The sequence below is a fragment of the Ursus arctos genome, unplaced genomic scaffold (genome assembly GCF_023065955.2).
Source record: "Ursus arctos isolate Adak ecotype North America unplaced genomic scaffold, UrsArc2.0 scaffold_24, whole genome shotgun sequence".
NCBI lineage: Eukaryota > Metazoa > Chordata > Mammalia > Carnivora > Ursidae > Ursus > Ursus arctos.
Window position 1 is genome coordinate 7,606,300 of NW_026622919.1, and position 22,621 is coordinate 7,628,920.

The 22,621-nt window shown below is 56.5% G+C and overlaps 1 protein-coding gene across 4 annotated transcripts; it reads left to right on the forward strand.

The window, feature by feature from the left end:
* Positions 1-464: 464 nt before the first annotated feature.
* CDC42EP4 (CDC42 effector protein 4) lies at positions 465-21,405 on the forward strand. Of its 4 annotated transcripts, none has more exons than XM_026512324.4 (2): positions 465-915; positions 18,641-21,405. In XM_026512324.4, the coding sequence occupies exon 2, from the start codon at positions 18,738-18,740 to the stop codon at positions 19,797-19,799; it is 1,062 nt and encodes a 353-aa protein (XP_026368109.3). In that variant the 5' UTR covers positions 465-915; positions 18,641-18,737; the 3' UTR covers positions 19,800-21,405. The 4 variants fall into 4 exon arrangements, with proteins under 4 accessions (XP_026368109.3, XP_026368110.3, XP_057174075.1 ...); XM_026512325.4 differs by lacking the exon at positions 465-915 and adding an exon at positions 935-1,914; XM_057318092.1 differs by lacking the exon at positions 465-915 and adding an exon at positions 1,964-10,478.
* The last annotated feature ends 1,216 nt before the right edge of the window (positions 21,406-22,621 follow it).

Consider the following 22,621-nt stretch of genomic DNA (forward strand, 5'->3'; position numbering starts at 1 on the left):
TCTTTACACCCAAGGTGGGGCTCAGACTTAACAACCCCGAGATCAAGAGTCGCATGCCCCCTCCCCAGGCCTGACTTGCTCTAAAATCCAAGGAAGCTGCCAACAGCAAGGGAACTGCCACTGTGTGCCCCGTCCGCTTTCCTGGGGAGGACCTCCCCACTGGCCTTTATTACTTTGGTAATAATCATTTACAAATGGGAGCTCTTACTCGATAAATCGAGCCCAAGGCCTGCTCCTCTGGGACTCAAGAGCTCATCGTCTTAGAGGTTCACTCGGAGCAGAACTTAGTCTCCGCGGATACTCCGGAGGCCAAGGACTCAGTCCTCCTCCGGAAAGCTGGCCGATCAAAGCCAGGTCACCCCGCCCAAACCCCTTCTTACAGCCGCTCCGGGGCTGGCCTCGAGCCGGCACCTCCCCGCCCCTCTGGTTTCCAGTAAGAGTCCGGGACGGAATCCACGGCCCTGGCGGCGCAGCCCCCCGGGCTCTCCTCTCCCGTCGGTGCCGGGCCGGGAGGGAGGGGGCGGGGGGGTACCGGTTCCTGGCCACCGCCGGGGCTCCCCCGGGACCCCACCGGCCCGGCTCCCGGCCGCCCTCCCCGCCCGGGCCGCCCCACATGGAGCTCCGACAGTCCCACACTGGCAGATTTGAACCGAGGAGGCCGAGCGGCCGGGCGGGGGTTCGCAGCCGCCATTGGCTGCGGCAGCGCCGTGACTTCAGTGCGGACGGCGCGGGAGGGAGGGCGCGGGAGGAGCCTGGAAGGGGAGTGTCCGGGAGGCTCGCCGCCCAGAAAGCCCGAGAGCCAGAGGGAAACCGACGCCGGCGCTGACATGGGCCTCTGGCTCCCGTGCCGGTCGGAGCCCACGGAGGGGACATCGCAGCTTCGCCGGTGCGGCGCTCGCGTCTCTCAGGACCCAGGTAGGCGACAGCCGCCTGCGCCCTGCGAGGCCTGGGTGGGCTCGAGGCCCCCAGACGGGCGGAGAGGATGGGAAACGCCTCGAGAGGGGACCGAGGGGCGGGGAGGAGGGCTCAGAGACCCCCACTCCTGCGCCCGCCCCCGGGTGGAAGGGCTGGGCCGGGGCGCGTGCGGGGCGGCCCGGGTGCTTGGGACCCGGAGTCGCGCATCCCGTGTCCGAGCCGGTCGGACTTTGGGGAGGAGGGGCGGCCGAGAGCCGGGGAAGCCGCGCTCCGCCTAGATTTCCTCTCCCCAGACGGAATTCGGCGTCCGGCCCAGGGCGCTGCTGGGGCGGGTGGCACGGGGGTCCCCGGTTAAAGGTCCGCCCGCTGGCCGGGGAACGGGGTGTGCGCCGAGGCAGACAGGGGCACCACGATCGCGGCGAGCCGCCCGCCGTCTCCGCGAGGGGGGCGTGTGTGCGCACGGAGTTCTCCATGAATAAGAACCGAATTCTTCGCCTGTAGTGGCGGAGGCGTGCACACACGCGCTCGCTCTCGTACACACACTGCAGCACACGCCACCCAGTGTCACCGGGCCGCCGAGAAAAGGAGGAGCTGCCTGGAAGGGACCGGCCGAGGAAACAAATACTCCCCCCCCCATCCCGCCAGGCTCCCGCCCCGCCCGCCGCCTCGAAAGACCTGGAGGCCGCGGCGGGAGAGGCCCGGGCGGGAGAGGCCATGGCGCCTCCCGGCGGGGTGGGGCGCACCTGAGCGGGCGGCCCCGGGAGGGGGCTACGCGCGGGGTCTGCGCGCGGGGTGCGCCCGGGGCCAAGCGCTGCTGGCGTGGCCGGCGGCCGCGAGCGGTCGGGTTAATGATTTAATCACCCGCTTGGGGCGGTGGAGCTGCGGTCAGCCATCTCTGGCTCCGCCCCCTCCCCGGAGCGCCCCCAGCCGGGGGTACAAAACTGCCCCTGTCCGCGATGCGCCCCCCCACTAGCTGCCCTGCGGGCTGGGCCGCCGCGGGTGAGTGCGGGACCCGGGGAGCCGGGCGGGAACCGGGAGCCGGGGCTGGAGGGCTGTAGCTGGGCGGGCTTCCTGGGAGAGGACTGAGCCGGAGCAGTGTGTGTGCGCGCGCGCGTGCGTGCGTGCGTGTGTGTGTGTGTGTGTGTGTGTGTGGCTGGGGGAGGGGTGCTTTGCTAACTCAAACCAGATTCCTGGTGTTTCCCGTAGAGATACTGCAGCCCGGGCTTTGGCAGTTTTCTTTCTGCCCCTGGGAGAGTGGAGGGGAAATACAGTGCTTTTGCTTTTCTTGTCACCCTTCGCAATCCGGCTGGCGCCCACGCCCTCAGCTGCGTCCACGACTCCTCTTTGCCCGCGTGTATCGGAGCAGCTGAATGGGGAAAGGGTCCCCGAGCCGCTGAAGCCTGCCGCTCCTCTCTAGAGGGTTTGTGGTGCTGGAGGGAGGGTCTCCCTCATCCTTACCCCCAGCAGCCATCTGGACCAGGGAAAGCTTTCCGCCTGCAGCCAGCGTAAACAATGAGGGGCCCGGGTGCAGGAGGGCCTCCTATAATGCAACTTCTTCGAACAGTCTGGGTTTCTAATAACTCCCCGCCGCCTCCGCCCCCTTTCTGAGGCCGGGGTGGAGGAGGGGACCACCAGCAGGATGGACTGAATTTTAAGAGAACAAAGAACAGGGCACAAAGGAAGGGGAAGCTGAGCTGTGGATTTCCCCCAGAAATGGGGAGTTCGCTGGACCAAGGCTGGGCCCATTCAGGCCTCTAGGTGGCTCCAAGGCTCCCGGAGCAATAATGGGGCATCCTGGGGAGTCCTGGGACGATGCATCCCTGTGAGGTAGCTAGGACCCTGCCGCGAGTGGGGGGGTGCCATGTGGGCTCCAGTTTTCACCAGCTGCCGTGTGTGAGCTGCCCATGTGACTGACTGATCAGGGTGGTTTATCGCCACCGAATGTGGACTTCGCCCCTCTCCGCCTCGAGCACAGCTGCTGCTTCCCACAATGGGGGCTTCTGTGAACCGACCGGAGGTAACCCCATGGTTCTGGTCTTCCCAGGGGTCCTGCTGACCCACGCAGGGACTGGGAGCGGGCTGGTGTGGTAAAGTGAGGCTGTTCCCAAGAGGTGGCGGTTTGGGGTGAATCCAAGCCAGTCTGATGTCTCCCTGAGCTCACAGACCCCTGCTGGTTGACCAGCCAGTGTTCAGATTAAACTCCCTAGCTCAGGGTCTCCCCTTGGAACGTTCTTTCCCTTCTCTGGGGTTTCTGCCCTTTTCTCTCTTGACCCCTCTTTTTCTCTTCATGTCTCTCTTGCACACGCCCACCCACTGATGCTCATCCCAGTCTGGTGTGCGGACCCACATTGACTTCTGTCCTGCTGCCCTCACAGGACTGGAGCCCACGGAGTCCCAAGTGAAGGACAGTCTTATTTACAAAATGGGCTGGGTCCCCCACCCCCCACCCCGGGCAGATGATGACCAGGGAGAGGAATCTGGACCCTTCTTGACAAGTCAGGCACTTTCCCAGAAGGGCGCCAGATTGGCTCCGGTTCAAGGATTCCAACCCCCTCCATCTTTGGAGTGGCCGATTGATTTCTGTGGCCAGGACAGGCTGTGTGCCCAGGTGTGACAGGCAAGGTGTTTGATATTGGCCAGGCTCGCTTGGCTGCTTTCTCTTTCTCCCTCTGCCCCCTCCCCCACTCTCCTACCCAATCCTCCTTCCCTTCTCCGGTTTGGTGGGAGTGGACAACCAAGAAGACTGACTCCTGCTGGGGCAGCGTCTCCAGCTTCCTTCAGCTAGACTAGACAGCTGGAAGTTCCATAGGCTCAGAGGAGCTTGGCCCTAGGTGGGGCGGGAGGAGTCTGTCCCTTGAAGGAATGGGAGCTGGGTTGATGCCAGAGATAAGGCTTGGGGGTGGAGGGACGGGCCTTGCGCAATCTTGCCCTGGAAGCTGAGAGAGGGCTGACCCAAGCTTAGGTCTTCTGACCTATGTACTGGAGGCTTTACCTCAACCTTCGGAAAAGGAACAAACCTTGGAGCCAGCTGGCAGAGTCCTGAAGGCCTGCTCTAGCGAAGAGTTCTGGGGTGCCCAGGAGTGGATCGTGGCCCCGGGAGGGAATGGTGTGTGGCTGGATGTGGCCGTCATCTGCTCGCCGTGCGTGGCGAAGGAAGTGGAAGCTGTTAGTTTCCCACATTCCCACTCAGCATGTCCTAGAAGCTCCTGTTTAAAATACGCTGCTTCTGGAGCCTTGGGCTCCCTTCCAGAAACGTACATCAGAGTCTCCCCCAGGCACTGCCAGCTAGCAGCTCGGGGCTCCATGCCAGGGTGGCAGGCACTGGCATCCAGAACCCCCCCTTCTCCAGGAACAGGGGCACCGGAAGTCTCCACTCAGCCTCCCAGGCTGAGGAAGGGGCTCCCTTTTGGGGCCAGCAAGGGCTGACAGAGCTGGGGGGAGGGGCATCTGCAAGCAAGGCGGCAGTGCACGGGCGAGAAACATCCCTGAGCGTGTACTCGGGAACGGCCTCTTTTGCTCAGCCAGGTCCACTCTGGCCCCTTCTTCTGCCAGGTCTTCTGCCCTGGTCATGGGGGCGTGGTGCCGGGGCCAGCCTTCTGCTTCCCTGGGAGTCTCCAGGTTCTCCTGATGCGTGTGTCTCTGCCCTTCTTGCAGTGACTGAAGGTGGGCTGCAGACCCCAGCTTCAGATTGCCTTGGGGGACTGTGAAGCCAGGCTCCACCTGCATACCCTCCGTCATACCCTCAGGGGCCCACTCCCTGCAACCCCTCTTTATTCCTTACATTGTTGCCCTTGACCCCAAAGCATCAAAAGGGGATTAGAGCCCTTGACCCTGGACGAACACAAAAGGAGCCTTCTCTGGGCTACACTGCAGCTTCTTCACCTCCCTTGAGAATTGGAGTAGGTCCAAAGAACCAGGCAGTGTTTTATCGGGGGTGGAGGGTGTGGAGGTTTCGCCCCTTACCTGTTGCTGGTAGCACCCAGAGCACCCCAGATTCCTGAGTTATCCAGCCCTCATCCTTAGAGGAAGGGCAGGAGGCTCTTTTACCCCACCTTCACCTCATCTCCGCCGCCCACCATGTCAAGCTGAAATCAGAGTATAAGTCCTGTCTGAGAGAAGCCAGGCTCTTCCCTCCTGCATCACGAAAGATCAGGAAGGAGGAAGTCAGGCGGGCACAGAAATCAAGTCTCAGGTTGCTGGGCCGGTGGCCGGTGGCAACTGCAGTCTGCCCCTGGGCCTCAGAAGCTTGGAGGACCCCTCCCCCAGCAACGCCTCATTCTGGGGACCCTCCAAGGACTAGAAAGGTCAGCCCTGGAGCCTTTTGGAGGGGGTATCGTCAGGTGACGCTGAGGTAGGTGACTCAGGTTAATCATGTGTCGTCCTGAACTTGGCCAGAGTGTCTGTCACTGGGGTGCTGGAATTTTCCTCCTCCCTCTCAGGTACAGACACGGGGTATCCGCTGAGAGCGAGAGAGAACACGTTACAGCACCTTCCTAGCACAGAGGCCAGCGCTCACCTGCGCGGTGCTGAGGGCTTGGCCTGTGTGAGCGTATTTAATCCTTGCCGGGAAGTACGCACCGTCACCCACGCGGCCAGGCCATGGGGCGTCTGGCTCGGGGTCCACGCTCTTCACCTCCGCGGCTCAGGCCCCGGCAAGGCCAAGACCCACTCGCCAGCCTGCTCTGGAGTAGGTCCCGATGGGCCGCCTCCCTCTGGAGAACCCGGAGCGTTCCCCAGCCCTCGGCTGAGCGCTGTAGTCTCGGAGCAGGCAAGTGAGGCCAAACGGGGCCTGGCGGATCTGATTTCAGGGCCAACCACTCGCTTCCTGAAGTAGAAGCTCTGGGCCGGAGGGAGGAGCAAGAGGGCCGCTCCCAGGTGAGGGACACCTGCCCTGAGCTGGGGCCCAGGGGCCCCCTGCCAGGCACCTCTTCCTGTCTCCCAGCTCTTCCGTCTGTGATGGCCACCCACCCGGTGCTTGTGTCCGTGCTTCTGTCGGTCCGGTCCGTCTGTCTGTCTGGTGGCAGGCTGGGGGAAACACGTCTCCAGGAAGGGCCCTGTAAACAAGCCGGGTTGCTGAATGCCCTTGAGTCACTACTCTTCATCTTGATTTCCCTTGTAGCTTCCTGTCACCCCCAGGGTCACGGGTCAGGCCTTCTCTTTCTTTCCAGGGCTGTTCCAACTCCCAGGTGGTGAGGCGGCTTTCTCCCTCCCCCTCCCACTGCCTTTGCCCTCTCCCTCTCCCTGGCCAGAGCACATTCTGGGATTAGGAGGGAGAGGGATACAGAGGTAAAGGGGAGGGAGTTGGTGGGGAGCGTGCGCGTTCCCAGCCCTGCCGGAGCAGGCTTCCCAGCAGGATGGGGCTTCTGGTGGCTCCTGTGGTCTGTGTTTCCCAGGATGGGAATGGAGTGGGGAATGGAGTGCCCACCCCAGAGATATTTTAACCTGAAATTCTGTGTAGAACTGTGTATCCTGGGGCACCAGGGTGGCTCAAATGGCGAAGTGTCTGCCTTTCGGCTCACGTCATGATCTCTTGGTCGTGGGATCAAGCCCCAGGTCCGTCTGCAGGCTCAGTGGGGAGTCTGCTTCTCCCTCTCTGCCTCTCCCCCTGCTCGTGATCCTGCGCGCTCTCTCAAATGAATAAGTAAAAAAAAAAAAAAAAGGGGGGGGGGCGCCTGGGTGGCACAGCGGTTAAGCGTCTGCCTTCGGCTCAGGGCGTGATCCCGGCGTTCTGGGATCGAGCCCCACATCAGGCTCCTCCGCTATGAGCCTGCTTCTTCCTCTCCCACTCTCCCTGCTTGTGTTCCCTCTCTCGCTGGCTGTCTCTATCTCTGTCAAATAAATAAATAAAATCTTTAAAAAAAAAAAAAAAAAGAACTGTGTATCCTGTGGGTGTTTATGCATCTAGAATCTTCAGATCTCAGAGGCCAGGGCCCCAGTGTGGCTTCTGGCCCTCCGAGTGGAGGGGGGCAAAGCCCAGGGGTCAGAATCAGGCAGATCCTGAGACCCTTCTCTCAGCTCTGTCCCAAGCAAGTGTGTGTGGCTTGGTGACGCACTGCTGTCTCAGCCTCAGTCTTCTTACCTGCAAGATGGGAATGATGATAACTCAGTGGGATTGTGCGGGAGAAGACAGGATGGGGTTATTTCTTGTGTTTGTGTTTTGTTTTTTTTTAAGGCAGTTTAGTCGAGATAAAGCAGCTGTTTGGTGCTGAATAAAAGCTCAGGGAATGCAAGTTCCCTTTCTCATACTTCCGGTGACCTATGGTCCAGGAAGGGCCTGTCCACCTGAGATCCGCAGGTCGGGGCTAGGATATCCCTGCCCAGGCTGGGTTCCTAGGCACTGGCCCGAGAGCCGTCACAGCCCACCCTGAGAGTTGTTACTCCACAGTTCGCCTGATGACAAGTCACTGTTCGAGTGAGGTTGGACACCTGTTTCTATGTCTTCCAGCCGTTAAAGGGTAAATTAAGCTGTAGTGCATTTTCCTTACTGTGACTCAGCCTGGCTAAGTTACTGGCTTCATGTTCTTACAAACTGTACGAAGTATAAATTCTCTAAAATGAACAAGAATGTCTACGAACCCAGTGGTGAGTGTCAGCATTAGCAGAGATCCCTCTGGAACAGCACTGCCCATGCAATACCGTGCTAGCCACATCGGTAACCTTCCGTCCTCTGGTAGCCACATTTTAAAAACTAAAGACAGGTGACATCAATTTTAATATGTTTTCTTTAACATAGTACATATCTGAAAGATTGCCATTTCACCACATAGTCATAAAAAAATGAATGAGATGTGTTACATTATTTTATCATAGAGAGTCTTCAGAATCCAATGTGTATTTTGCTCCTGTAGCAAGGACATCCTCATTTTGGATGCTAAATTTCACAAACACTTATTCTGAATTTGAATCTCCTCAAGTTCAAAGTTGAAAGAGTAGATTCATATACTCAGGGATGTTTTAAACATAAGTTTTCCAAAAAACTGTCTCTAGCATCAGTTTTAAGTTTAAATATTTAAAATAAAATAAAGGATTGCGTCCCTTGGTGACATTTGCCACATTTCAAGCTCTCAGCAGCCCTGCGTGGGTAGTGGCTACTGTATCAAATACCGGAGGTTGAGAATATTACTGTCAAGTGCCAAGAACAGAGGTGCTTTGTGTCAGCAGTGTTGCTCGACATTATATTGGCAATTGTAGCAGATGTAATAAGATAAGAATAAGGAATGGAGGAGACAGAATTATTATTAGTTGCAGATGATGGGCTTGTCTACTTGCAAGGCCCAAAAGATTCAACCATAACAATTTGAGACAGTAAAGGTCGGTAGGGTAAACATTAAATATATAGAGATCAAGACTGTAGCTTCCTCATTTACCAGCTGTAACAGTCAGAAACTACAGCTATGGAAAAACGGGAGGAGGCAGAACCCAGTTAGAATAACAACCGGCCATAAAATGACCCAGAATAAACATGACCAGGACTGTGTAGGACTTGTAGGAAGAAAACCCACCGCATTTAATGGAGGGTATCCAGAAGACTTGAGTAAATGGCCTGAAGATTTGATGTGGAGATCCAGTCTATTCTTCTCAAATTAATTTCTTATTTCCTTTCAGTTCCAACATAATCCCACCAGGATTTCTTTTGGGACTGTTCTTAAAGTCCATCTGGAAGAGTATCAACATTAGAAAAAAACAAGAACATTTTAGAAGGAAAAAAGTTAAGTAGGGATATTACCCTACTAGATACTCACAACACGTTTTACAAAGTGGCTGTGTAGACCTGGTTTAGGAATCAACAGACCCATGAACACAAAGGGAAGTCTGGAAATAGATTCATGAGTGGGAGACAATCTGTATATAAAGAATTTTCCTATCCAATGAAGGTAACATCTCATGTCTTACCCACATTTTATAACAAGCCTATATGGAATCAGTAACTAACATTATTGTTACATTTCAGTTGTTTTTCTGTTCCAAGTAATCCACAATCTTCTTTCCTTTGTTGTGTTTTCTTCTAGTATTTTCCTCTATGAATAGTTGTTCATTATTACCTGGGAGCTTTAGAGGAAGTGAATATTTTCATACTCTTAGAAGTGGGGAAGGTCTTTGCTTCATATTGTGAAAGCCACAAACCATGAAACAGATTTGGCTACGTAAAAATTAATAAGCAGTCTGGAAAAGAAAACAAAATCATCCCAGTGTAAACAGGTATATGATAAATTTGCAGAAATATTTGGAAACTATGCCGTTAAGTGTCTGCCTTCGGCTCAGGTCATGATCCCAGAGTCCTGAAATCAAGCCTCGCATCAGGCTCCCTGCTCAGTGGGAAGCCTGCTTCTCCCTCTCACACTCCCCTTGCTTGTGTTCCCTCGCTCGCTATCTCTCTCTCTCTGTCAAATAAATAAAAAATTTTTTAAAAATCTTTAAAAAAAATATTTGGAAACTATGATGGTAAAAAATGCATTTGCTTTAATATTTTAAAAAGTCCTACAAATCCATTGGAAAAGGTAAAGCTGCTTCCCCAGAAAAATGGGCAAAGGATTTCAACAAGTAATGCCCAAGAGAAAGGATACAGAAGCTAATGATACAGGTTTTAAATGCTTACCGTCCTTAATAATGAAAGAAGTACAAGTCACAAGTTTGCAAGTTTGCTGGTGACTGTTTATTGTTTCTAACTAAAGAAGGCGTAACACCTGGTACTGGACACCATCATCCTGTGCGGGTGGGACTGGAACTTGGTAGAACCTTCTGGAGAACAAGTTAACAGTAAGAAACAAAAGTTATTTAACTCACTCACATGTATCCTCCGGATTAAGGATTTGTGCCAGCTTAGGTAGGAAGGATTTTTTCTTACAGAGTTCAGGCAAAACGGAAACAACCTGGCATTCCTTAGTGGCCCACTGGGTGTAAAATTTAGGAATTTAGTACTTAATTTCAAATTTATTAACATGTAAATATTTTCACTCAAATGTGAACAGTGGGTTACTTAATTATCTGCCTGCAGTGGAAGATTCTGCAAGATTCATATATCATTTCTATTTTTAAAAAGTAAGAAGAGATAGGTGAGATTACTGTATTGGCCCAATACATTCAAAATATTATATATATATATATATATTTATAATTTTTTTAAGTGGGGGGCAGGCAGGGACTGAGGGAGAGAGAGAATCCCAAGCAGGTTCCACACCCAGCACAGAGCCCAACATGGGGCTCGATCCCACAACCCTGAGATCATGACCTGAGCCAAAATCAAGAGTCGGACTCTGAACCAACTGAAGCATCCAGGCGCCCCAAAATACTATCATCTTAACTTCTAATCAATAGCAAAATACAATGAGCTATTTTACATTTTCTGTTTCATTCTAAATCTTTGAAGTCCTTTTGTATCTTTCACCCCTTAGCACGTGTCGATTCGGACTCCCCACATTCCACGTGTAGCCACATAAGGCTGGTGCAGCCCCGTAAGACAGTTTCGCTGTGAATCATTAATAACCCGTAGAGGCAGCAGAAGGCGGAAGTCACAGAGAAGGCTTGGTGCAGAGTGTGGAGTGCACCCTGTGAGCCCTGCTCTGGTAAGAGCCTGGTGTCCTGATGGGCTGGGCTGGGCTCACCGCATGCCCTGCTTCCCCAGCAGGGATCCCCAGGGGAAGCAGGTATTGAAACAGGGCCTTGTTCACTTTCCTTTTCTTCCAGGAAGCAGGGAGTGTCCTCCAGGACATGGGATCTGCCCCATTGTGGCTGGGCAGTGGCACCCTTGGGTCAGTGAGCCTGGTTGGGAGGGGCAGGCAGGCAGGGGTGGTGGTGCAAGTGCAGGGCACCCAGCCTGGGTCGAGATTCTGGTCTTCCTTCTTGGCAGCTGGAACGACCACAGAATACAAGATGGGGCCTAGAGCCGGGCAGGCCTCGTGCTGAGCCCACTCCTAAACGTGCAGGGGACGTCCTCCTTCTGGGTGGTCCTCCCCACCCCCCTCCTCTCCCCTCCCAGGGAGGCAGAACATGGGGAGGTTCCTCTGAGCAGGAAGTTGGAATGAGATCTTGAGAAAGGAAGAAGCCATTTGAGCCATCCCTGAAAGCAGGTCTCTGATGGAAAGTCCGTCTGAGGGAGTCTTGGTTCCAAGGGTCTTCCAGAAGCAGCCTCCCCAATGCCATCCCGCCCCCATCTTCCGCGGGGACTTTACAGCTGGGGACATCTGAATGGGCCGGGAGGCATCACCTCATTCAGAAAACCATGTGTCCGGGGTCGGCCAGAAGTAGGCTCAAGTCACCATGAAGTAGCTGTGAGAGTGATCTGTGTGGGGTAAGGCTCGTGCCATCTGAGCCCCAGTTTCCCTTTCTGTAAAATGGGGGCAATCTCAGCACCCTCCTTGCAGGGAGAGGGGCGCGAGTTTCCCCTGTCCTAGCACAATGCCTGGCATGCGGCAGGCACCGGTAAATGACAGTATTGCTCTGTCTGCACACAAGACTTGATGGCTGGCTAATTGTGGGAGCACTGTGGTGCTGGTGGTCCTTCCGGACCCCGGGCTTTTTCTCTGCATCCTTGCAGCCACCAGAGGAGCTGAACTAGTCCTGTAGAAGGAGCAGAAGCAGAACCTTCACCTGCCCAGGGCATCTTGGATAGGATCCCACTGTGGGATCACCCATGTGGGAGGCTGGCCTCCAGCTTGGAGCTTTAGTGGCACTGGAAATCGGCCAGTCTCCGGGGGACAGTGTGGAGGGGATGATGGTTATCTTTCTTCTCCTGCTCAGTTGAAAAGGCTCAGGCGTCAGGAAGCAGCTGTTGGGGAGCAAGTTCTTTCGGGGGAGTCCTAATCTCCGTGTCTCCCCTTGATTCCAGGTTGCTATAGATTGCCCACGTTCTCCTCCCACACGACTTAGAATCCAATGCAGGCGTCCAGCTTGGGGGGACAGAGAACAGACATCCATGGGCGGGGCGGGGGGGTGCATATTGGCGCAGAGGGAGTGGAGCCAAGACCCAAGCTCAGGGCCTTGTACTGAACCTGAGAACCAGACCGGTCTAAGATGGTGTTGAAATTAACGTGTTTTCCTTAAGCTTTTGATGCTTGGGGATATTATTTATTATTATTACTACTATTATGATTATTATTACTAAAACAGCATTACCACATTAAAGAAAACAAACAAAATGCCTGTGTCCTCTCGAGCCTGACGTAACTCCTTTAAGTCTTTATTTGTGTAGACTTGCGATCACTCCGTATAAAGAGCGTAAGCCCTGCCTGCTTCTTCCCCTCCCACGTGATGATGGCATTTGGTCACCAGTGGTGCATGTGGCAGCCTGGTCTCCGTAAGCCCCCACTTCTCGTGGCTGCATGTCAATCCGTTAACAGCCCCTCGTCCTCTCAACCCTTTCCTTATTCCTGGCTGTTAGGTGGATTCCAGCCTTTCGAGCTTACAAAGAAGGCTTCTGTGGATATCTGGGTATGTGAGTTTTCCCCTGCTTCGACATCGTTCCATAGGGTAGGCTTCCCATTGGAGAAGTTGCTAAATCATACTCATTCTAAAGCCATTATTTACAGAAACCACCATAGTGGCCGGTGCCCCAAGGCCACACTTTGGGTCGTGTGTGTCTATTTTAGTGGCTGGAGCCCTGGTGTGGGAACAAAGGCTTGGCTCCCACCCATGACCTCAGGCGAGTCCCTTGACGTGGTTTCCTCTCTGAGAGTGGTCACTGTCCCCAGGGATTTTAAGGAGCTACTTGACACAGAAACGCAAGTGGGACAGGATGGGTAATGGTGGTCATTCATGTGCCCATCCTAGGCTTTTTTTTTTCCTTTTCCTTTTCCTTTTCCTTTTTATTTATTTATTTATTTATTTATTTATTTATTTATTTATTTATTTATTTATTTATTTTTGGTGGCTGCTCAGGCTCGGGTTATTTTAAGACCTCTCTTCTTAATGTCCGGGTGCAAATAGCACACTTTCAAATACGAGGGCTTTTGGCAGTGCCCGTGAAGGAAGTAAAAGATTGCAGAGAGGACAAAAGTCAGCTAAAACGACAGCACAGCCCCCGTAGAGGTTTCTCCCGGCGCGGGTAGCAATGTGGATCAAAGCGTCCAGGGCTCGCCCCCCAGTCACGGCAGCCCCTGTCCCACGGCTGGAGCGAAGCTCTCCTCTGCCGTCCCTGGCACTTCTTATCTTTGCAGGGTAAGGCTGCCAAGTGTTCCAGAAAGCACTGAATCTTTCTCTGGCCACAAAAGCCAGAGCCCGTAACCTCTTCCGGAGGAGAGCAGCTCCCGGAGGGGAGCAGCCCACGTTTCCCTGAGCTTCTTGGGCAAGCCCTTCTCCGTGTGGCTTCAGCGGGCAGACGCTGTGTAGCAGAGCGTCTCCCCTGTTTTGGCAAAGGGAAGCCGTTCCTGGTGGTGGGATGTTGCTTGCACCCCTGGGAGAAAGGTCCATAGCTCACCAGGTGAGACCTGCCATTGGAGAAGGCCTGTGGGGTTTGGCGTGGGGCCTGGCAGGCCTGGAGTCCCCTCTGATTTTGCCCTGTCTTTCTTCCCCACTTCTGGGCCCTCAGCAGCTCCTGGTGTCCCTACCTCCAGAACATGCCCCGAATGTTTCTGTCCATCTCCTTAACCACATGCATCTCCTGGCCCCCATTCTCTTTGCCCGGAGCTCCTGCTTGCTCTCGTCCACCCCTGCAGCCCCAGCTGCCGTGGAAACCTCCAAATACACAGACTGGATAACTTCCCTGCTCAGGAACTGCTTGTTGGTTTCCTTTCGTACCTAGAAGGCCATCCGAACCTCCTACCTGGTCTTCAGGGAGGGCCTGTGGGACCTGGCTCCCTGCCCCTGGGCTTTCATTCTGTTCCTCAAACTCTGCCAGCCTCTTCCCACCTCTGGGTGTTTGCATGTGCTGTTCCCTCGCTGGATTGCGCTTGACCTGCCTGCTTCCTTCCCATCATCTGGTTCTTGGCTCACAGAGCCCCTTTCTTGGAGGGGCCTCCCCCTGTCCTGTAACACCCACACTGGCTCCCATTTCCCTGTTTTCCTCTTGACACCAAGGACTGCGAGAGACTGTCTTACCTGGGTGTATACGGCTCTGTTCCCCACGCATCTGTATTCACACTACACATAGGCCCCAGAAGGCGGGGGGCCTATCCACCTTGTGATTCTCACTGCCCTGCTGTCTACGGGGCCTGAAGGAGTATGGGAAAACTGTGGGTATGCGGGAAGTCGATGAATGAATGAATGAGTAAATGAACACAGCCTCCTATAGCCATTCCCAGCCACGACTGAGGTCATCTTGTCACCCCATACCCCCTTCTGTTCAGCCACGTTGCTTGGGGCTGGCCCGGACCGGTGTTCGAACAGCTCGCGGAGCTGATGGAGGGCAGCTGCCCGTGGCAGTGGCGATGCAGTGGGTGTGGAAGCCTGTGTCCTCTGAAGCAGGGTGAGCTGCAGGTCAGCTGCAGAAGTGGGAGGCCTGCCCTGCTGCCCCAGGAGAGCTTCGTTCTCTCGCCTGCCTTGGTCGGGCTGCCAGCAACCAGCCACTGCCTGGGTGTTCGGGAGTGCATGTGTCCAGCCCGTCCTTCTGTCTGTCTAGTTGCTGCTGGACGGGCCGATCTGGGAGGCCCGTGCTGTGTGTACGGCATGCCAGGGAGGATGACTGAGGCATCCGGGCCAGGGCTCTCCTCTGGAGTCCAGGAACAGAGCTGAGCTGAGAGTGTGGTTGGGGGAAACCAACCAGGGGCCTGGCCTTTCAGGGAGGGCTCGCTGCGCCTGCCTTAAAGGAATGTTCTGTGGTTGGTGGGGTGAAGGGTAGAAGAGTCTAGTTCCATCAGCGGCTGGGGAGAGTGAGGGAGAGCCGTGAGTTCCTGCCCGGTTTTCCTTTGCCCTGCCAGGAAAGTGGGATATGGCTTCCGGGGTGGGGTGGGGAGCGGCTGCCCTGTCATGGGGCGGCCTATTTTAGCCGCTTCTCCAGAGCTGAGTCATTGCACTTAGCAACGCCCCCTGCCAAAGACACAGCTCTCTTTGGCAGGATCTCCTTCCTGGTGGGCTCTCTGGCCTCCTGACCAGCCCCCAGGACTGGCCCGGGCCACCTGCTGGTCCTTAATCTCAGTATTTCTCACCCCCGCATTGTTCTGTGCTCAAAGCTTAGGGTTCTCACCAGCCCTGAAGCCTGTCCCATCTGGTCTGAGCTCTAGGATTCCAGAGACCCAGACCTTGGCCGGGCTCCAGGACTCTGTGCTGGGCAGTGGGATGGGTAGGCGACTCCATACAAGCCCCAACTCTCTCAGGACTTTTTCATGCTGGGTATTGGAGATGGTTTGGTGTTTTATAAGCCAGGAAACCTCATTCCCACCCCCAGGGAGGGAGACCACAAGCAGCAGAGAGCATTGGCCTGACTTTCACTTTCTTTCTGGGGTGTAGGACCCAGCCAGTGCTGGGGTCCTGGGGGCTGTCCTGCGGATTTCCCTGCTGGCCTCTCTTACCTGTTCTCCTGTTTTACCTGCCAGGAGAGAAGCAGGGGCTGATGGGATGATGGGATGCTCCTGTCCCGGAGTCATGATGGCCAGAGTACCAGGTCCCTGTGAGTGGGCACAGAGCTCTTCACCGGTTCTCCTGAGGCCCTGGCAGCCAGGTCTGTGGTTCCTCTTTCTCTCCTCCTTGAGGAGCACTTCAGATCGGGAAACCACGGTGCAGGATGGAAGTTGCTCACTGGGTCTGGGGATTCTTGCCGTTACGTTGAAACCCTTAACACAACTCTGGACGTCCATGTCGTTATGTTCCCACAATTCTAGCCCTTATGCCCCCTGTCCTGCCTCCCCTCCATTTTTTGGTTTACCTGGTAAATAGCATAAGCTTTAGTTTCATAGCTGCATTCTCAACCCGGGGCAGTTTTGCACTCCCACTTCCCCCTGCAGGGGACATTTGGCAAGCCTGGAGACGCTGGAGACATTTGAGGAAGCAGCCAGGCTCCTCCTTTTTCTGGACTTTTCTGGCTCGGAAGCAGGGAGGGGCGTTCCAAGAGTCATAGGAGCTGATGAGGGATGCTACCCACCAAAGGCCAGAGAAAGGTCTGGAGCGGAGTACAGAGAGCACTGGACTGGCAGACCAGCTTCTCGCCCAGATCTGCCCTTTGGGGCACAAACTTGGATAAGTCACTTTGCTTCAGTACACCTGTTTTCTGGGGCTACCCTTCCCTCCCAGCTCTTTGAGATCCCGGGACTCTGTGACTAGAGGCAAGAGCTGGACCAGGCTGGTTGAAGACATGAGCCCTTTCCATTCTTGTCTGGTGTTAGGGATTCCCTAATACCAAGGTGTCGTTAGAAACCTGGTTTGGTTTCCTTCTGTTCTTAACCTGCCTGAGGCCAACTACAGAGTCCCTTTCTCTTTTTTAGCCAAAGAGAGTTTTCCCCCAAAGGTTGGCCTGAGAGTCCATGGCTGGTCCAGAGGGTCACATATGGTGACCCTTTTGTGAGCAGTGGTGAGGAGATGACCCTGAGGCCAGTACTTTCCATGAGTGTAGTTTAAGAGTCAGCAAAATATGGCCCACAGGCCAAAGCTGGCCCGCAACTCGTTTTTATGTATAAAGTTTTATTGGAACACAGCCATACCCTTTGTTTACATACACTCTGTTGCTGCTTTCCTATTATAAAATGGTATCTTCCACGAAGCCAAAAATCTTGAGTCTCTGGCCCTTTATAGAAAACGTTGGCCAGTTGGTCTAGCTGATGCCTGTCTGATTGTTCAGAGGTTAGATCCCAGGATGTGGGCCAGAGGGAGGGTTCGGGTTAGGGGTAGGGAAAGCTAACTCGCCTGAGGGTTTGGTGGGGAGAAGGAGGAACATGAGGAGGGAGAGCTGACTGGCTTTAGTGGGTCATCTCAAGGCCATCCAGGAGAGTCCTTCCCTGGCTCTGAGCCCAGCCTAGGTCACCTATGTGGCAGGTCTGCCCCGGTGCCTGGCTCCCACCGTATGTCCAGTAGGACTTTGTTTGCCGGAGTGACAAGTGTAGGACGGCCTGGGGCTGGCACGGGGTGGGTAGGGGTGACACTTGCTGGTGGGGGAGCCATCAGACTGGGCGTCAGACTGGACAAGGAGTGAGAGCACTGGGGCGGGGGTGGGGCATGGTTGGAGGACACAGAGGTCGGGCCAGGAACCTGGGAGCGGTCTATGGGCTGAAGTGAAGCCAGCAGTACCAATGGGCCTGGAGGGCAGGATGGAGGTGTTGCCATTCGGCGGGTCTGCTGGACGGGCTTCAGTAGTGAGCAGGCCCCTCAGAACCCCTTCTGGAAGCTCAGAGTCCGTGGGCAGATTACAGCCCCGTGGGTGGGAATAGAATGAGGGAGTGGTGCCTGCAGGAGGGTGGACATCCAGAGTGCTGGGATGCCACAGGAGAGGTGGCTGAGAGGGCGTTTCCCAGGAGTGACGTCTCCGCTGAACCCTGAAGGCCGGTGGGTGAGCAGGGTATTCGAGCAGGGACCTGCATGTGTCCAGCCTGGAGTCCAGGAGGCAGATGCTCGGGCTGGGGCAGAGAGCAGAGGTAGGGGGCCGCAGGGAATGGCATTGAGGAGGGAGGGAGCGGGGATTGGTTGCCAGATCCAGGGGTCTGTGCTGGGGATTCCTGCACGGGTTTTATTTTAGATAAAAGGTGACGAATGGCCTGGAGAGGGACAGAGGGGTGAAAACGGGGATCTGCCGGACTGGTGTCGGGCCAGGTGGGATGTAGTGGCTAGCGGGGCAGCCTTGGGGGTGCGGAAGAAACCAGCGGAGTACCCACGGGTTGCAGTTTGTAGTGGGAAGGGTGGGCCTGCCGTGAAGGTAGAGTTGAGAGCTGTTGGCAAGACTGGTGGCCAACACCAGGTCTCCCCACCCTGCTCAGCCCAGCACTACTGGGTTTAACATTTGGGGCAGGTCCCTCCGGAGGGGAAGGGGACAGTTTGGCTCCAACATGGTACCTCAAGCTTTCAGATAACCCAGGCTCTCCTGGGGTTCCTTCTGCTGATCTTGTGGTTAATCGCTGCCCCCCCAACCCAGGTCTGCAGATCTTGGGGGCCAGACCATCTAGTCCCTGCCCTCCCATACCCCTAAGTCAGGAGGCAGTTCTCTTCATCCCCAAGAGGCACCCAGTGAGTCTTCGGCAAAGAGCTTGGCCCCACGGTGGAGAGGTCGCAGGCGGCGTCCTCACTTATGGGACACCCAGCAAGGATTGGAAGCCTGGGGAGCTGGTTCTGTGGGTCCCGGCAGCCCCACCCCAGTTCTGATTCAGAAAGGGAGCCTGGCCGCTTACATCTGTGGAGGTGCGGGGCAGCGTCTCTCTGGGGCCCGTCCTGTTGGCTCCCTCCTCTGGGGACCGTGACTCAGCTTGAGGTGTCCACTGACCGCAGGGGTTGAGGTCAGACAGCAGGAAGAACTTACAGCATGTGTCCAGCCCTGGGCTGCCGCGTGCAGTCGCCCGTGTATTTCCACATCCCTCAGTGCGGTCACGTTCGCTCTGGCGGCTTCCCGGATGGGGAGAGACGTTGTCGTCCCCCCGGGTTCAGGGAGAGCAAGTCTGTGGCTACCCGAACATCCGGATTTGTGAAAAGCGCTCCTGTACCCCCAGTGCCGGTGTGTGAAGAGAGAGGCAGGGTTACGATGCCAATTGCCGGCATATTTCACGGAAGTTCATTTTGGTGGGAGAGCTGAGGGTCGAGTAGCGGCCCCTTGGCCGGTGGCCTTCGGTGCTGTGCGGCCAGTCCGGTTAACCCGTAGCCTGCTGTTCTCTTCTTGCAGCCCTATGATCTCCTCCTTGTCACCCCCTCCACCTGCCAGACTTCAGATCTGACCCCTGACCCACCTGCCGCCCTCGGGAGGCCCGCCCCCCCGCAAGATGCCTATCCTCAAGCAGCTGGTGTCCAGCTCCGTGCACTCCAAGCGCCGCTCCCGCGTGGACCTCACGGCCGAGATGATCAGCGCCCCGCTGGGCGACTTCCGGCACACCATGCACGTGGGCCGGGCGGGGGACGCCTTTGGGGACACCTCCTTCCTCAACAGCAAGGCCGGCGAGCTGGACGGTGAGTCCCTGGATGAGCAGGCCTCCTCCTCGTCCTCCAAACGCAGCCTCCTGTCCCGGAAGTTCCGGGGCAGCAAGCGGTCGCAGTCGGTGACGAGGGGGGACCGGGAGCAGAGGGACATGCTGGGCTCCCTGCGGGACTCGGCTCTGTTCGTCAAGAACGCCATGTCCCTGCCCCAGCTGAACGAGAAGGAAGCGGCCGAGAAGGGCTCTGGCAAGCTGCCCAAGAGCCTGTCGTCCAGCCCCGTGAAGAAGGCGAGCTCCGGGGAGGGCGGCCAGGAGGCGGCGGCTGAAGGGGAGCTTGGGCCCCGGCGGAACGGGGCCGCCGCCCCCCACTCCCCGGACCCCCTCCTGGACGAGCAGGCCTTCGGGGACCTGACGGAGCTGCCCGTGGTGCCCAAGGCCGGCTTGGGGCTCAAGCACGCCGAGTCCATCATGTCCTTCCACATTGACCTGGGGCCGTCCATGCTGGGCGATGTCCTCAGCATCATGGACAAGGAGGAGTGGGAACCCGAGGAGGAGGATGGCGGTTACCATGACGACGGGGACGCCGCACGCAGCGCCTTGCAGGCTCCCCTGGCGGCTGCCGCGGCCCCTCCGCAGGCCAGGCTGGAGGGCGCCAGGCTGGAGGGCGCCGTTGGCCCAGACCTACCCCAGGACGAGGGGTGGGCGGCGGCCCCCAGCCCCGGCTCAGCCCGCAGCGAGGGCAGCCACACCACGCGGGACAGCAGCTCCCTGTCCAGCTGCACCTCGGGAGTCCTGGACGAGCGCAGCCCGGCCTCCCGGGGCCCCGACAGGGCCCGGGCCCCGCCGTCCCGGCAGCCCGACAAGGAGTTCTCCTTCATGGACGAGGAGGAGGATGAGGAGATCCGAGTGTGAGGGGCTCCCGGCGCGGGGCTCCGTCTCCCCCCTGCCCCCAGGCCACCACCCCCTTCCCTGTCCAGTCCCATGCAGGGCAGCCAAGAGCCCGGCTTCGGACACAGACCCTGGACCTCCCGGACGAGAGGCGCTGGCGGGGGGCACAGGGAGATGGCGGGGGCTGCATGGTGCACCCAGCCCTCCTGAGCGCTGTGGGACAGGTGGGTGCTTGCGGCAGGAACCCGCTGTCCCTTTCCTCACCCTGGCCTCAGAAGGATGTCAGATGTCGGCCAAGTTCCTGCCTCCTGCAGCCGCAGCAGATCAGCCTGGGGGCAGCCAGGGGCCATGGCTAAGGACGCTTGGCGCACCTTTCCTCTCCTGGTCTTTCTGCTGTGACTGTGTGGCAGGAGGAGGGGTGGTCACAGCCCTGGCCCTCCGTCCCTCATCCCCGGCTCCTGCACCACAAGCGTGGAGCCCCTTGGAGCTAAGCCGGACCAGATGTGTGCACTAAACGCAGCCCCTTCCAGGGGAAGAGAACAGAATGGGGAACGAAAGGAGGCCCCAGGCTTCTTGAATTTTCTAGAAGGGGCTCTTCCAGGATGACACTAGCAACAGGCTGGGCGCTTGCTCGGTCCCTATTGATTTGTTTGTTGTTCTTGTCAAGTTTAAATCCTTCCAGAGCGGTATCTGAAACAGTGTGAGTAGGTCTGCCGCCAGAAGGAAAATCAGATCCTTTTAGAAAACCTTTATACTAAGTGCTTCCAAACTTTATTTAGAACCGTATGGGGTGGGTGTCTGTGCGTGTCTGTCCCTCCTCCCACCCCATAGCTGTTAACAATTGAAGGCAGCCAGTGTAGAAAATTTCTGGAAAAGGATTTTTTAAAAAATAATATATCATTCCTATGGAGGGATTAAAGCTTTTTTGACTGGATTACTCCCCCCATACACACACACACACACACACACACACACACACACACACACAACTTCCTCTTCCTTGAGGCCTCCGCACCAGCAGAACCCCCTCCCCCACTTCTGAGGGCCCTGAGGGTATAGGGTTGCCAGATTTAGCAACAGACAAAACTAGAATGCAGAGATAAATTAGAATATTGGGCATACAAAGGATAATTTTTTAGTGTAAGTATGCCCCTGGGCCATGTTTGAAACATACTTATGCTAAAAAAAAAAAAAGAAAAGAAAAGATTGGTTCTTCTGAATTCATATTTCACTCTGGTCCTTATAACCCTGCCCTAGGGGATTGAGTGGGGGCTTGGGTGTGTGGCCCAGGGTTGAGGGATGATGACTTTCCTGCCCTGGGAACAAGCCAACCCACCTTCTGTCCCCTTGTCGCCAGTGTGGGGAGGGGACAGACAGAGGCCGGCAGGGGCCGCTGCTCTGGTCTCCCGTGCTTTGTCAGATCCCTATCTGGACGCTAACCTAGTTCCCGATTCCGGTGCCCCGTCGGTGCTGTCTCCAGTAGCGTGGCTCCCACTAGGGGAGGAATCACATGGGGCTGTGCGGCCCCCGCCAGCAAAACCCATCCAGACCCAGTGGTCAGTTCCAGATTCTAAACTGTGTATTTTTTTCATGGTATTGTTAAAACAGTGAGGAAACATTAAAAAAAAAAAAAAAAAGGCCTAATGCACGCTGGGTGTCTGTCTCTGCTTCTGGGGAGAGCTGTTTCAGGATGTGGGTGGGTAGGGGTGAGGGTGCAGATGGGGGGGCATCTGGGGGGCTGCCTGTGCTCCTGTGGCATTCGGGGCCTGAGGTGGCTTCCCTCCCTGTCCCTTTGGAGCCTCTGGAGGGACAGGGTTCATTGCCCATGTGCCTGGGCAGGCCTTCAGGGCTCTGGGGTCGTGGTGCCCCACCTGCCACTTCCCAGCTGGGGGCCCTTAGCCACTTAGCCCCTTTGTGCCTCATTCTGCTCATGTGATACAGGAATCCCACAGCTCTTACAGGGCTGGGCTGCAGACACAGTCACTGCCGTGGGGTTGGCAAAGTTGTCGCTAAACCGGGGGAAGCCGCGTACCCCCCCAAGCCCCCAGGTGCCCACATATGTGGGAGCGATCACCACCGGCACACAACAGGCGTCGTGGCCAGGAAAGGGGTTGCTGTCCCTTCTTTCCCGGCCTTCTGTGTGACCTGGAGAATGACGGTCCAGGCAGCCTGTTCCCAGCTGGACACGAGTCCATCCTTGTGGGCTGTGAGGTGGACTGGTGTCCTCATTTCATAGAAGGAATGTTGCATGAGAGGCCACGTAGCCACCTTCCATAAGTCATGAAATAGTAAAATCAGAGCATCGTGGACTTAAAACCTTTTACGTCACTGCGCACAGGTGCCTCAAAGCATCATGCGTTCAGGAAGTGAGGTTGGGGAGTGAGTCTGTCCTGGGTGGGGACCTCGTGACCCCTCCGGCCTGCTGGCCCAGCTCCTGCCTCACCACCTTGCCTTGCCTACACCCACGTTCCCCTCCACGTCTGGGAGCGCCAGCCGGGGCAGGGCCGGCTCTGCTAGCTGAAGCCCCTTGCACATCCTCCTTCCTACCTGCAGCCAGTGTGGCCCAGTTCCTGGAAACCCTGCCCTCGCCTCAAGCAGCCACGGGGAGGTCGGGCCGGTGTTCATCCTCCCTGGGAAGCAATTAGAAGTGTAATGAAAACGTCTCCCAGGTCCCTCTGCCCCTTCCGGGGCTCATTCCCAGCTGATGAGGGACGTGGCTAAGGGTGGGAGTTAGAAGCAGGGTGTGGTGGCCCCAAGGTGGGGGGAGCGAGAGAAGGTGGGGGGGACAGGGCCCCTGGGGGCTGCATGAGCACCAGCCCACCCTGGTCTGGCCACCACTGGGGTGT